This window comes from Glandiceps talaboti, chromosome 13 (assembly GCF_964340395.1).
Source record: "Glandiceps talaboti chromosome 13, keGlaTala1.1, whole genome shotgun sequence".
NCBI lineage: Eukaryota > Metazoa > Hemichordata > Enteropneusta > Spengelidae > Glandiceps > Glandiceps talaboti.
This window is the reverse complement of record NC_135561.1, coordinates 3,166,332-3,182,904: the sequence shown is the minus strand read 5'-3', so window position 1 is coordinate 3,182,904 and position 16,573 is coordinate 3,166,332. Positions and strand designations below refer to the sequence as shown.

Here is a 16,573-nt window from a genome sequence, read left to right as displayed (position 1 = left end):
TGTGTGTGTGTGTGTGTGTGTGTGTGTGCGTGCGTGCGTGTGTGCGTGTGTGCGTTCTTGTGTGTATGTGTGCATGTGTTTGTGAGTCATTGATGTGTGAGTGTGTGTGTGTGTGTTGCGCATGATCGTGTGTCTGTGTGTTGGGGAGTGGATGTGTTTACATTTGTGTTTGTGAATATGAGTTTGTATACGCATATGTGTGTGTGTTTGTTTGTGAGTGAGTAAAACTGATACATGATGGAAATACATTTTTTAGAATAGTGTATTTGAATTCAGTACACGTTATATAATACACACATGTAGCTGTGATATATTTAGACAAAAGATTTGACATTTATGATATGTTTCCCAAATAGCAGCATTGTTGTTAGTAGAAATTAATATCAGTTTGTTTGTATTACTTTGTGATTTATTTTTAAATTGAGTTGACATGTGCATAAGTACTTAAAAACTTCTAAAGTTATGATACAAAATAATCTCAAAAAAATACATAGACACACTCTATTTGAAATTTGAGCTAACTTATGTGCAAGTATTCAGAACTGACTCTGATTTAAAAGAACATGAGGTCAGAAAACATGCCAATGAAAGTTGACCCAAGATATACATGTACTTTAAATATGGCTATATATTACAGCTTGGAAACAAAACCTACTAAAAACCACACATTAAGTTTTTGTTAATTTGATCTTGTTCCAGAAATGTGACAGTAAATTATAAAGTTCCATTCTCAGTACATAATAGTTTAGTTATAGTATGTGTATTAATGAAATTGAGGTTAAGGAGGATTTCTATAGGGCCCCCTAGGACAAAACTAATTTGTAAGTTGTAAAAAATCAATGGCCAGCTGAGCAACATTTTACCAGCACTTGATCATGATTATGATGTGATGTACATTTTGTATTTTGTCCTTAATTTAATTTCCAGTCTACTGTTATCCCTACACTACATAAAAGACAACAGTGGGAATGGATACGGCAGGCAAGTCAGAAGCTTTAGACATTTATTTAAGTGAACTAAAAGACATCAGTGATAACAAAGACATCGAAGAAGCTGAGACCACTGAAGACGAGCAAGCAAAGACACCAGATGGTAAGACAGTACTTTTTATAATATTGTCACTTTAATAATGCCACAAAAACAGCATTTTTTCCAGTGTATTTTGTTTACGATCACTTCCTTACAGTATGGTATCATCAGGTCATCATGTATATATGTTATTTTATTATTTAATATAATTTAAGATGTTTGCTCTGAAATTAAGATTTTACAGAACAGATGGTACTGTATTAAATGACTTTTCCATGCAAATCACTCCATAGAATCCATTTGTGGGTAACTTTGACAAATAAAAACAGTGCAGAAATATTGAATTGTATACTACACCACCTTGGCTTATTTATCTGTGTTAGATGTCCTTGATTATGCTAGTGAGTGTTAGTGAAGTTCATAGATGATAACAGGCATGAATCAGTTGATTTATTCATATCAGACATCAAGTCAGTCTCTTGTTGTAATGTTTAACAAATATTAAAGACACGTAGTGTAGTTTTACAGTGCCATGGTTGGGGGGGGGGGGGAGGGGAGGGGGGTAGGGATTCAGTATTACTGTGTTACTGTAAAAGTAATACTGATAATGTTCATATTATGGAAAGAAGAGTCAACATCAGAAAAAGTGATAAGCAGGTTCAGGGCTATGTTCAGATTGGATTTGTGTATTCTATGCTAGACTTGAACTTGAAGATTCCTCGTTGATTTGCTTATGTAACAACTTGCTATCCCTGAGCATGGAACATATTACATAGGTGGAAACAATGGCAGATCTTTCAGTCTAATACTACCCATCTTATAGACACAAATCAAAATCAAACTTTAAATGGATGGGTGATCACTGAGAATCACGTCATATCAACTGGCTTATAGCTCAAATACATTCAGACTATAATTGAGGCTGGCTGAAAACCTAGTTCCCATTTAAACCACTCTCTACTTGCACTGGGGACTATGAACCTAGTATAGTCTGGATGCTAACGTGAGTGGAGGTGTAAATCGTAAGGATTCCGCATAGGAACTAGATTATTGTAGATGTAGTCTGGATGCTAACGTGAGTGGAGGTGTAAATTGTAATGATTCCATATAGTGACTAGGATGCCAATGTGAGTGGAGGTGTAAATCGTAATGATTCTGTATAGGGACTAGACTAAACCTCAGACTTCGTTAGTGGTCCGAGACTAAACCTAGCCTGTCTCTGGGCAGACTTACAACAAGTGACAGGCAAGCATTTACAAACGGAACTTATTATAAACATCAAAAGTAAACAACTGAATTGGATTAATAACACTAATGTTGAAGGTACAGAGATTTGTATTACATTTCATGGTTTGATAAGAACTCTACCCCAGTAGTAGCTCACTTGCACAGACAAATTTCAAGTTTTTCTGGCATTTCATGTACATCATGTAAAGAGACCATAAAACTGTGTTAACTGTTCATTCCAGGTTAAGACAAGAGTCGTTACTAAGGCAGCTTGAAAGTGACCATTATGAGTGTAGCTTTAGATTTAAGTGAAGCTTTTTCCTGTTTGCTGCACTGTATTCCCAGGGTTTCTTTCTGCGCCACACGACGTTGTTATCATATTTCAAATTCACGATATCTCAGAACCATATCCTTATCGAGATCCTTATAGAAAGAGAATAAATATTTGAAGAAAAACTCTTAAATTTTAAATGAACTTTTGTGGGAAATTTACAGAGGATGTTTTTTAAATTTATATTTTGTTTTATTTTATATGATCTTCCTTTCTAGTCACGATAATTATATATATTTGTTCGAAAGCTCTTTTCAATGTGATGTGAAACTAATCTACAAGACCCATTAAATCTTAGCCTGTGTTAATACTGTATTATACTACCAAACCAGAAATTTCAAAAAATGTAGAGTTTCAATTAGTCCATACATCTTACTTGTAACATATTTGTTGCAAATTACAGAGCCAAACAAAATACAGGCACTGATAGCATAAATGGACATGAGATATTACATTTTATTTCACTGTGAATAAAAATAAACAGCTTTATGTGTGAATCTTCCTTGTTTCATCTGACAGTGATGTCAATTTGTGTTCATAGTGAGATAAAATGTATCCATTTTTATATCCTTGAATGCTATTAAAGGCTATGTTGTTGTTTTATGTAATTAGTAAAAAAAAGTTGAAAAACGTTACGTGATATGTAACAAAAATCGTACTACCTAATTGAAGCTGCAGTAGTCACTTTGGTTTGATAGTCATAGTAACTCAAAAACACAACCCCAGTTTTGAAACATGATGTAGCACATTGATATAAACTGAGGTAATTTGGAAAATAAATGTGCTTTCATTTCAACAAGACAGCTGTCAAGAATTACAAGAAGGTTCTCCTATTACCTTGCCAGGAAGAACCCAGAGCAATTTTGTCACTTACTGCTCGCTAACACCATGTAGAGCTGATCACACATGTAGTCAGAAGTGACAGGCTTCTGAGATATCATTGCCCTTCATTCAATATGTTTTAGCTAAAAGCTTTCAAACCATTCAAGTAACACATTGAAAGGACAGGTTTAGTCTAACCTAGTAAACAAAAAGAATTGAGAGTTCCAATTGACTATGAGTCAGTGATGTACTTGTATATGTGTATTGCATCAGTGATGTAGTTATAATATGTGTATTGCATCAGTGATGTAGTTGTAATATGTGTATTGCATCAGTGATGTAGTTGTAATATGTGTATTGCATCAGTGATGTAGTCTTGATGTGTGTATTGCATCAGTGCTGTAGTTGTAATATGTGTATTACATCAGTGATGTAGTCGTGATGTGTGTATTGCAGTGATGTAGTTGTAATGTGTGTACTATGTCATTGATGTAGTCGTAATGTGTACTATGTCACTGATGTAGAATGATGTGTTTATGTGTTTTATAAGAGAAATGACTGAGCTCTAGATTGGATACCTTGACTTACTCATTGCTAAATGTAAAGTTTCATTAAAAAAAACCTTACTGAAAACTAATCATGGAAAAAACTATACAGAATATTTCACTATTAATCCATTGTAGAAATTTCATATTATTTTTTAAGTTTTGAGGGATGATGCAATTTTTGTTAAAAGTAAACAAAATTAATGATGTTGTATTTTTTGAAGTGAGTTGAAATGCAGTAAGACTTGGGTTGTGTGTCCACACAGTTAATAATGCCAACTCTGTGGAGTAGAGCAGTAATATGAGTTGATCCACGGTTGATAAATATTCATGAATTTATCTTAATACCTTTTTATCTCTGATTATCCTCTCTGGAGACAGCTGGTCTCATCTGAAGTATTTGTTACTTTATACAATGTAATTTAAAGAGATGAGATTATAGCCCTTAGCAAATAAACAACAGAATAGCACAACATATTCTAAGCCACAGGGATTTCCCAAATTTAAATATAGCAAAACTTGTGAGGACATAGGTTGGTATGTAGTAATTTTCCCTCACCAAATTCATTTAATGTTCTTTTTTTTAAAAACCCCCCCCAACTTTTCAGTATGGACCAGTATCAGCTTTATGTATTGTAATATATATACATGTATTAATCTTTATTTATACTGGATAGTTCTTTAAGCATATAAACACTTGTCTCCAAAGAAGTCCAGTGAGGGCCATCCCTCATGGGTTCAGTGTTAATGTACAAATGTAATCTGTTCTGATCAGTCACTGTCAAAGGAGTTATCTGAAATACTTAAATAGTGTGTCGAACAAACAGAATTTGGCAATTTCTGTTGAGATAGATGAGTATTAAATGATTACAATAATTGTTTGAATCTTCAACTTCAGAAGTGTAGTTTCATACCAGTGTTAAACTGTAAGGTAATATGTCATGTTGTTCAGCTCTGTCAGACTTCTAAACCACTGCAAGATACATCATGTTGTTCAGCCCTATCAGGGCTTCTTAACCGTGAGTGCTGGCTGAGTGTGGCACGAATGTCTGTATCTTACAGACTAACCATAAGTGTGCTTTCTCAAAGAGTTTGAATTAAATTGAATAGAATTGTAAATGTTCTATAGAATGAAAGAATGAGTTTGAATCAAACATTACTTACAATTAGAACTGTCAACAATTAAGAGGAGACAAATAGTTAGACTGTATTACTGTATTAGTATCTTAAAGATATGTCGTGTTGTTCAGCCCTATCAGACTTCTAAACCACTGTAAGATACGTCATGTTGTTCAGCCCTATCAGGGCTCTTAACCACTAACAGATCGTTGATTTTCATAGAATTGTACACTCGGTGACAGATAGCTGATTCTCATAGAATTGTACTTTAGGATTGTCCTTTAAGGCTTTATTGAATCAATCAATCACTCACATAGTTTTGCCATGTTTGTTATACAGTAATACAGTATTAGAGGTTATTATGATACTGGAGTGTTTGTATTGAAGTACTTCAGTGAATTATGAACTGTCAAAGCAATCTAATTTATTTACATAATAGGTAATTGAGTCTACCCATGCTCTCACACAGCCTTCACTGACTCACTAAATTATCTGTTCTTGCATTACTGTGATTACAGATTCTCAATCAGCAATTATACAGTCGTGTTTTATTCAAGTACGAATAGCTAGTTGACCACTTGACTGCAAACTGTGCAATAGATTCATATTATTGAAGATAGGGAGTCAGGTAAGGTTAGATACTAATACAAATAGGGAGAGACCCCCTATTTAAACATCAATTTTTGGTAATCGAGGTGGTCCACTTATAACTGTAGAACGGTGATAGAGACACATTTGTACTGAGGCTAGGGAGTCAGAGGTAGGGTTAGATACTGATAGGAATAGGATGAGACCCCCTAACATCAATCTTGGTATTTAACTGTAGAACAGTGGACATTCAACTGTGCATCATCACATACACATTTGTATTGAAGCTAGGGAGTCAGAGATAGGGTTAGATACTGATAGGAATAGGATAAGACCCCCTAACATCACCCTAATTTGTGTTGTGTTAACCATTAGTATTCCATGTTTATGTTGAAATACAGTATTCTCTCATAAACACACTTGACTGTGTTTTAGGTATTATTACAATGTGCTGTATTTCTTGACTCAAAAATAGATTTGTAGACATTATTTTATGATATTAAAATTAACGAGAAACTTTTCTCGTTTCTGTTGTCGGACAAGGAAGTATTTATGAAATTTGAAAGTGATTTTTGAGGAATGATTTTTGAGCTCTGTTCTTGTTGGACAAGGGAATATTTACGTTGTATGACAGTTGAAAGTGATTTTTGAGGAGTCATCATTAATGTTATTTAAAGAAAAGAGAGAGAAGATTTATGCATTCATATTATTTCTATTTTGAAATAGGATGAATACATCATCTAGACCATAGACCCTCCACCCACTTGGTGAAGGGTCTATGTCCAGACTTAGTCCCTTTCTTGAAACATGTGTATTAAAAACAGTAGTATTATCCTGTAAATACAAGTATCTTGCTCTAATAATAAGAATCTTCATTCCCAGAAATATATATACATATATAACAATTCTACAATATATGAAGTATTCAACTTGGGAAAGGGAGACGAAAAATAGTTGTCTTTGCAACTAGTCGAGTCCGTCCCCTTTTACAATCTTAGGGATTAGGAATTACTAATTATTGGGGCTGCTGGTCAAATTGAATGTATTGCAATATTGAGAGAATAGAAAAAATCATAAAGGATTTACAAAATACATTATATAAATATCTCTATGTTGTCATCAACTTTACTTTCAAAAAATCCATCAGAATTTTTAAACATCATATAAGATTCCACTTAGTACTTAAAAATGAAAATATGTTTTTATTTTTGCCAGTTTTGATGCCATGGAGAATAAAGGATGAATTTTTAATGTTTTTACGGGCTGTCTTAAAAAGGAAGGGCCTATAAGTGTTTGTATTAATTTTTTATTGAAATAGTACTTACATGACAAATCATTACAATTAGTTTGCATAGACTACACAGGACATTTTTATGGACCGTTATTAGAATGAAGTATTTTATTGCGTAGTTTAAGAGTTTATAATTATTAACATCTACAGATCTGTATGGCAAATGGTTTATAGTTTACTAAATTACAGAATACATTTGTGTCATTAGAATGAAGTGTTTTATTGCCTATATAACAGTATAAGAGTTTATATTTTATCTACACATGTACAGTACTCATGGCAAACCTCTGTTTGCTCCTAAATACAAAATAACTAGACTATCATAACTGAAGTATTTATTGCCTATAACAGTTTTTATTTAAACAATAATGTACGCCCTCCCAGCCCATAATGGACGAAAGCAAACTTTGAACGACATAGCGAGGCGACAGCCGAGCCCATTATGGAGTGCAAAGTTTGCTTGAGTCCATTATGGACTGGGAGGGCATACATTATTGTTATTATTTTATAGTTTTGCCAATTCCAGTGAATTTGTAGACCGAGAAACGCAAAACAACGTATAATATACACAGCGCTGAACATCGTCTGCCATGTTCGGCCCGGAAGCTGAATACTAATCATAGCGACACACGTACGTAACACGTACGTACACACACATATACACTTCAATGAACTGCTGTGAACACAAATTTGTTTCATGAATGCGTTGTATTTTTAAACAGTGGAAATGACAATCATAAGTAACAACATACATTTCGAAAAGATACCTAGTCGTATGAAGAAACAGAACAAATAAGCTTGTATTGTTATGCTCGTTCCGGGGCCGCGATGCCCAATAACGGAGTACATTATCAGTAATAATGTACAGCGTTGACGTCACAAAATTCACTGGAATTGGTAATGCTATAATATAATAATTATTATTGAAAACAAAACCCATGCCAACCCAGCTGTATAGTGGAGAACCTGGTAGGATACAGGTTATTATATATATGTATTCTTTGATCCAGAACGCTTACAAAGACTGCAATGGATTGTATGCTCCCCGGGGAGTTGAGTACAGTACATCATGTTAGGCCACTGTGATGTTTAGGTCTCTAGGTTTATATAGTGCTATGATCATGACATCCATTGGAAGTTGAGTACATCATGTTAGGCCACTTTGATGTTCATACTATAGGTCTCTAGGTTTATATAGTGCGATGATCATGACGTCCATTGCATTGGGAGTTTAGTACGTATCCATACATCATGTTAGGCTACTGTGATGTTATAAATCTGCTATGATCACATCATCAATTGTGAAAGGCACTTCATAAATATGAACTACTAGTATTTAATCTTTCCTAGGCATTCCTTCTTTGTATTCTACATGTAGCTATTTTCATTACTATCACCCCGGCAGCCATTTATGAAAATATTAAAATACTTTGAATAACTAACCATACATGTATGTCTGTACTCTAGTGCATGTATACAGTACACTGTGTCTATATTTATATTTACATGCATACATGTACCATTGGTAAGCTATTTGACTCATCATTGACAAATATGGATTTTTATGATATAAATACATTCCATAAGAGTAATAATTTGGCAATATTTATGAATTTAGTGCAGATTTAATTTTATAAGGTATTTTTTTTAAATATTGAATATTCCGTATCTTGACCTTTGATTACATTTTAAATAAATCAAAATTAGATAGGTTTTAGTTCCTGTTTTGCTCAATTTACTTTATTCATAAACGTGATTTAGCATGTTGCCATGGAAACCATTAGATATATAATTATGTATGCATTTTGTTTGTGGTTTTAATTCTGCTGTTTTGTTGAGCCTTGAAATAAATATAAAGCAATTTCTAGCCCTTTTTAGAATAAGCTGTAATTTTTATGTTTTTTTTTCTGATATAACAAAGAAATAATACCAGTACTACTAATTTGTATCTTCTTTGACTCTCTGCTAAAATTATACATTCTAACATTTTTAATTAAAGCCAAAACCATATTTATATATACAAATGTATATTTTTTTTAAATTTATGTTGGCCGGCTGATTGTCTTGAGTAGAGTAAACATTGTTGAATATTTGATCATTATTTTTGAACATATTTGAAAACATTCACATATTACTTGTTATAAAATGGCATACATTTTATGTAGCTTTTGTAGTGTGTACAAATTTTCTGTGTATTGTATCCAGCAAAATATTAATTTTTTTTCAGAAATCATTTTTTTTGGCAGAATTCTGTATATTTATAATTATAAAGGTCAAAATTAATAATAATTCTTAAACTCTTTGAGCACAGAGTGGGAAAGTGTTATATAAAAACAACATTATTATTATTATTATCATTATTAATACTAAAAATCACAAATTAATAGAATTCAAGTCATCAAATTTGTCGTAATCTCTATGGAAATGCCACGTTTTGGTATTTCAATAAAAGAAAATTCATAGAATTCAGTAGATGTGTTATTGTTAGCAAAGTAGGACAGCAGAGGTCACCATATGGTAATATCACTCATTTCAATACGACAATTCTACTGAATTTCTACTGTTATTAAAAATAGTTTATTTTAACTGTTGATAATTAAATTGTAATAATATATTGATAAAACAGATTAAACTATTAATATATTGATAATTTTAAGTTTATCAAATATTGATAAAGAATACAAATTTTATATTTAGTATTTGGCTATATTTAGCTTTATTATATTCATCTTGTTATTCCATTGGTTCATTTGAAATAACCGTACTCTACTTGGATTACAGTACTTAGAGTTTCAGAATGCTGTTATTTGTCTTATTATAACAAAGAGGATATGATAATTTGTATTCACATTATTTACTAAAATTGATTTCAAATTTTGATTACAAAATCCAATGACAAGGAGAGTTATCAAATGTATGTATCCAAACGGTATACTCTGTTCTTTCTATTCTGTGCTATGCTATGCTGTTCGATTCTGTTCTATTCTATTCTGTTCTGTTCTGTTCTGTTTTTTATATTATATTCTATTCTATTCTGTTCTGTTTTGTTCTGTTCTGTTCTACATTGTATACTATGCTGTTCTGTCCTATTTTGTTCTGTTCTTTTCTGTTCTGTTGTATTCACTGCTGTGCTATCCTGTTCTGTTCTGTGCTGTTCTATGCTATGCTGTGCTATGCTGTTCTATTCTATGCTATTCTGTTCTGTTCTGTTATGTTCTTTTCTGTTCTTTTCTGTTCTGTTCTGTTCTGTTCTGTTCTGTTCTGTTCTGTTCTGTTCTGTTCTGTGCTATGCTATGCTGTTCTGTTCTGTGCTGTGCAGTTCTGTTCTATTCTACATGTACTTAATCCGGATGTATCTTCCTATTCTAATTTTATCCAGATCTTTCTCTTCAAATGCTATTTTAGTCTAGTCAAGTTTACTCTATTCTATTCTGTGCACAGTACATCAATCTTGACTAATCAGTTCCGTTCAATTCTACAAAGTATTTTTTGTTACTTTGTTGCATGACATTCTATTCTCAGTCTCTCTTAATCCATAGTATATTAGTACAATACCCTATTTTAAGTGTTTCTATTGAGTTGCCAGCATGAGAGGATGATGGCGTTGTATTTAACAATGAATATAGTCTGGATTCTAGTACAATTCTAATCTAAAACACCCATTCAGTTTTCACCCACACATAGCCTTGAACAGGTGTTCATGTTAACTACTCAAAAAATCCAGATATCATGCACCCACCCACACATAGGTTTGTATCTATACAGGCAATGCTATGGACCTAGTGTCTTAACTATTCATGACATTGCACTGAATAGAAAGTTAATTTTATGGTAACTGAAGTACAAGTCTGTCTTCCCTATACATGTATATTTGTCAAAGGTGGTAAGGTGGTAGTGATCCTAGCTGAGTTCGTGAAATATTTTAAAAATGTTTAGGTTCCCAACTAAAATTATGGTTGACTACTACTAGAGTATGCATGAAATACATTATTATACATCCATTTTTGTATGTATATTACAAATTGGACCAGATCTCGCTCGCCCCTTGAGCCCTCTATCATGTAATGAAGACACAATTTGTTGTTAGTTAAAATGCTAAAAAGTAGGTTTTGTTGTGAGTCACCACACAGTAAGAGATACATGGAACAGACTCATCAAATTGTACAGGAACACCAAATTGTGACGGGTCATAAGGATTACTTTCTGCCATTGGTGTGTCTCATTGACAGAGGACACAATATGATGTACCACATTGCTTTCTGCCATTGGTGTGTCTCATTGGCAGAGGACACAATATGATGTACCACATTACTTTCTGCCATTGGTGTGTCTCATTGGCAGAGGACACAATATGATGTACCACATTGCTTTCTGCCATTGGTGTGTCTCATTGGCAGAGGACACAATATGATGTACCACATTGCTTTCTGCCATTGGTGTGTCTCATTGGCAGAGGACACAATATGATGTACCACATTACTTTCTGCCATTGGTGTGTCTCATTGGCAGAGGACACAATATGATGTATCACATTACTTTCTGCCATTGGTGTGTCTCATTGACAGAGGACACAATATGATGTACCACATTGCTTTCTGCCATTGGTGTGTCCCATTGACAGAGGACACAATATGATGTACCACATTGCTTTCTGCCATTGGTGTGTCTCATTGACAGAGGACACAATATGATGTACCACATTGCTTTCTGCCATTGGTGTGTCCCATTGACAGAGGACACAATATGATGTACCACATTGCTTTCTGCCATTGGTGTGTCTCATTGGCAGAGGACACAATATGATGTACCACATTACTTTCTGCTATTGGTGTGTCTCATTGGCAGAGGACACAATATGATGTACCACATTACTTTCTGCCATTGGTGTGTCTCATTGACAGAGGACACAATATGATGTACCACATTGCTTTCTGCCATTGGTGTGTCTCATTGACAGAGGACACAATATGATGTACCACATTACTTTCTGCCATTGGTGTGTCTCATTGACAGAGGACACAATATGATGTATCACATTGCTTTCTGCCATTGGTGTGTCTCATTGGCAGAGGACACAATATGATGTATCACATTGCTTTCTGCCATTGGTGTCTCTCATTGACAGAGGACACAATATGATGTACCACATTGCTTTCTGCCATTGGTGTGTCTCATTGACAGAGGACACAATATGATGTATCACATTGCTTTCTGCCATTGGTGTGTCTCATTGGCAGAGGACACAATATGATGTACCACATTGCTTTCTGCCATTGGTGTGTCTCATTGGCAGAGACTACAATACCACATTGCTTCTAGCTGTTTTCTTTGTTTCCAAACGGACCCAAAATAAATATATTACTATCATACTATAAACCTACATGTAGATATTTTTGCCACTCAGCCTCTAGAAAATGTTATATTTATACAGTTTTCAAATAGTTCTCTAGGACTAATTTTTGCTAATGAATTACCAGACTGGTACAAAAAGGCAGTCACTACATTTGTACTTATTTGTACTTGTTTGTTTTCCAGTGTAATAAGTGAAAATAGATCTTTAGCGAAAATTCCAGGTTTATTGTGATATGTTTACGGGAACACATATTGGAAATCTATATATCTGAATGTTCATTGAAATGTATTAGTTGCCATTGTCATGGAAACAAAAGGATAACTGTTATGTCATCATGACATTCCTTTCATGTGTGGGCACATTATTATCCCACCCATCATTGAGAGGTTTTGTGCTGTGTTTTATTAGTTCTTTGTTTGACAACAGTTAAAATCTAATGAGTCGGTGTAGACTAGACCACACCAGTTTATAGTGTTTTAGTAAGCGTAGTGTGGTGAGATTTACTGCAGGCCTGCTAACTACATTATAACTGGTGTCCAGTATTCTGGTACACCAGGGTTCTATATCAGTGAAAGAAAACTAGTTGGTGAACGATGTGATTTTTTTATGTGTCATCAATGTCTGTCCACAAAGCCTACAAAGTTCAATTTCTGTGGAGGTCACGTTCAGGTATGTGTTCTGTACGACCAAGAAATGTTTTAGATGTTTCTGTGTCAGATTTTTGTACATTGAGTTGTCCTTCCGTAATTATAGTTAGTGCAATAATCTGTATTAGTTCATGTACAAGTTGATGTTATAGTCACCACTCCGCAACCCCAAATGTTCTAGTGATCTTAGTACAGGAGGAAACAGAAATAGCCATCAAAACTTACAATGTTCTAGTGATCTTAGTACAGGAGGAAACAGAAATAGCCATCAAAAACCTACAATGTTCAGTACTTGTAGGCTCAATGTGAATAACACCCTCCAAGGATCTTCTCACATAGATAGACTTGGTTGAATTGATCAAATCTAGCTAATAGTACCAACAGGATTTGAACCCAAACTGCAGTGGTAAGAGTTTTACACAACTGCTTGGCTACTGACAACCCCTCCAACTTCCTTGTAGACTAATATGTAGCTTCCAAATTATTATGTCTCAGGGCCATGCAGTCAGTGAAATAGAGATCTTGAAGCCATAACTGAATTATTTGAATCTTTTAAAATACTTTTTGTCATTTTGTTAACTTATTTTATATATACATACATGTACACTGTTCACATAGGGACATTTTTATGGTATGATTGCCAAATAATCACATGCTATCAGAATCCGACAAATGTACACTTAGTTGACAAAAGATATTAATCATGTTAAAGTGTCATGTGTATACACACCATTTATCCAGTGTACACAGTCTCCTCAAAGACTATTGACAGTAAATAGATAGGCCAATTTATTTAGAATTGCTCTACTGTTTGCATTTAAAGGCCAGGGATTCAATCCCATGCTCTCCAATTAGTTATACCTTATAAATGGAACCCTATAGTTTCTGACGGACTGTATTCTGTACTACGTTATCTTCATATTATACCATCTAGTCAATCCTGTGACTCAAGGCGTTAATTGTGGTTCAACCTCATGGTGGGAGAAGTGCGAATGGTGCATGTCAGTAGTAATCTATCACAAATTGATAGGCTGTTGTCATCGTTCTCATGTTTCTAGGACTGATTATATATGTAAATGTCCAACCAGGTCTCCACCTCCGTCTGTTTAAACTAAAATCACATGGGGAAGCAAGGACGCGAGGACGTTGTCATGCTTATATGAACACCTTACGGAAACAGGATTGACTAGACATTATAATATGAAGATAACTTAGTACGGAATATGGTCCGTCAGGAACTAGTCTTGGAATCCTAAGGATTGAACAGGAACACTAATTTGTTCTAAACCATCTTTTTCTATTAGTTCTGCCAGACAAGTTTCGCATAACTAGATTTTGTTCCTTATTCAAACTAGGTCTTTAAAGGTTTGAGAGTTCGGTATCTTTTTCACTCTGCTAAAATTATTGGGTGGAAAAAAAAAACCTCTTCTGGAACTCTAACAAAACCTTTTCTCCTGCCAAACTTACACCATACACATGTATGTTTAATAATAGTCTCTGCTTATTTTGGTTGATTTTTATACCGTTGTACAGTATGTTATGATTTGAAATATTCCATTATCCAAATCATCAGTTGTAATTTCAAGCCATTGTGACTCAGAACATGGTATGATATAGAAGCAGAAAACCAACAGTCCTAATGACATTATACATGGATATCGTCATGAAATCTGAGAGTTGAAGTATCGATCAAGACATAATTAGATCCATAAATGTGTCTGCAGAAGTATTATGAGTGAAAAGAAAAGAATAAGTGTCATTAGAAAAAAATAGGCTTTGTTGCTAGGCAACGTAATGAAGGATACTCGTCACCATGGTTGTCCTTGGTTTTCATTTTATTGTCAACAACAATTCTCTGCAATGCTTATTTGTTAAATTTAATTTCATATAAAAATTCTACAAAATGTAGACTGTAGTTGTATGTTTTTTGGCGCCAATTTATTTTTAGCTGAATATGTACATTCAAAAGCTTTTTCTGTGGAAGTAAGCCCCACTAACGTATTTTATGAGTTGTCATGTTTCTATATTCATCTGTTGTGAAAGGTGTTAAGAACAGTTGCACTGAATATGGCAGTCCGAATGTATGAGTTATTTACAAGAAGTGTCTAATTTCCCCATTGCATTGTCTGTGCCTGACATATTCTAAATTACCATTCCACCAAATTTTTCCTGTATCAAAATTAATATAACTACAATATCTTATGATTTTGTAATATAAAAAAATCTTCTAAATAAAAAAAATTGTATTATTTTGCATAATATCAATGATAATTTTTTTTACACTTGTAGAAGTAAAATTTATAAACGATTTTAACTTTAGAATTAAGACTTTCCCATAAAAAAAAATTGCACGAATTCTGTGCTTGGTTAGGGTAGAAATAGTCAAGTTCCAAACTGGTACAGTATTATGTTTTAAAAACTTCATTACTTTACCAGTCTAGTCAAGGCAGTTACGAAAGGTGTTAAATTGTGGTGCTCCCCTAAAGTGAGGGAAGCACGAAGGGTGCATGTCAGTAGTAATTCATCACAAACTGACAGGCTGTCTTCATCGGACTGCACTGATATTGATATGCAAATGTCCAACCACGACTCCACCTCCAGTTGTTTAAAATAAAATAATGTGGGGACGAGATGATGTCATCATGTTTTATTTGAACACGGTTGGGGGGAGCACAGAATAAGTGCTTGAACAACTGCCTTGACTAGATTGGTAAAGTAATGAAGTTTTTAATACATAATACTGTACCAGTTTGGAACTAGACAAGGTAGAGGTAGTCTGAATGCCAACGTGGTCTTTAAGAGCTGAAAGATTTAATGAAGGATAGTGCTAGACTAGAGTAGAAGTGTGTTTTAATAAAATCACAAACACAGAATGATTAAAACCAAACTTGTTTTGTTGACAGTCGTGTCAGGCAATATTCCTACAGATTATTTCCTTTGGGACAAGCCATTTCTTATTTGATGTTTCAAATCGAAATCTATGAATTTTCTGGCCAGACTTCAGTATGTTGAATTGAATGGACACCTTTTTTATTGCTATGAACTGTATAGAGATTTAGAGATTTATAGTTTCCCCCTCTAGACAAGGATTTCCCTAATGTTTGTATAGTCAAACCTAAAATTAGACACAGTCACATTCATCACATGATATGGTAATCATGTGTTAATGCTTCATTCTCCTCATTGGTTCTAATCACTTGGTGACTCTATTGTGTCTCATAGCGAGCAAATTAAAAAAAAATGATAATAATCATAATTCGAACCTGCTTTCTGGCTTACTTATTAAAGTTTATAAATACAATTAACTAAGTAAATGCTAGGCATGAAGGGAGGTGACAGTCAAATTCCCCACATGACTTGACTGGAGGTTACCATGGCTACAGGGAGTATACCCACTGTAGAAGGTAAAAGTACATGTTACAAAGTTATTAGTTTTGGCATTTAGTAATTAATGTATAGTTTCTTGTTGTTTAGTGACACAGAACTCCATTTCCACTACAACATGTGGTAACAATAAAAAAAATAGTCAGAAACATGTTTTTTGTTGTGTGGCATTGTTTTACCAATGGCACATGCCGGACATGTCAAAGCATAAATGGACATAGCTGTGATTGTGTAATT

General features: G+C 34.0%; 2 protein-coding genes across 3 annotated transcripts in view; one reads left to right on the top strand and one right to left on the bottom strand.

Moving 5' to 3' along the window:
• The window catches only part of LOC144444508 (small ribosomal subunit protein eS8-like), a 141,621-nt gene that overhangs the window by 70,971 nt on the left and 54,077 nt on the right, over nt 1-16,573 (bottom strand). The window lies entirely within an intron of this gene.
• LOC144444505 (rho GTPase-activating protein 18-like) overlaps nt 1-16,573 on the top strand; it is a 34,730-nt gene that overhangs the window by 2,040 nt on the left and 16,117 nt on the right. For both annotated transcript variants that reach the window (XM_078133939.1, XM_078133940.1), the window contains exon 3: nt 928-1,092. In XM_078133939.1, coding sequence (XP_077990065.1) covers nt 969-1,092 — 124 coding nt within the window. In that variant the 5' untranslated portion in view covers nt 928-968. The remainder of the gene's footprint in view (nt 1-927; nt 1,093-16,573) is intronic.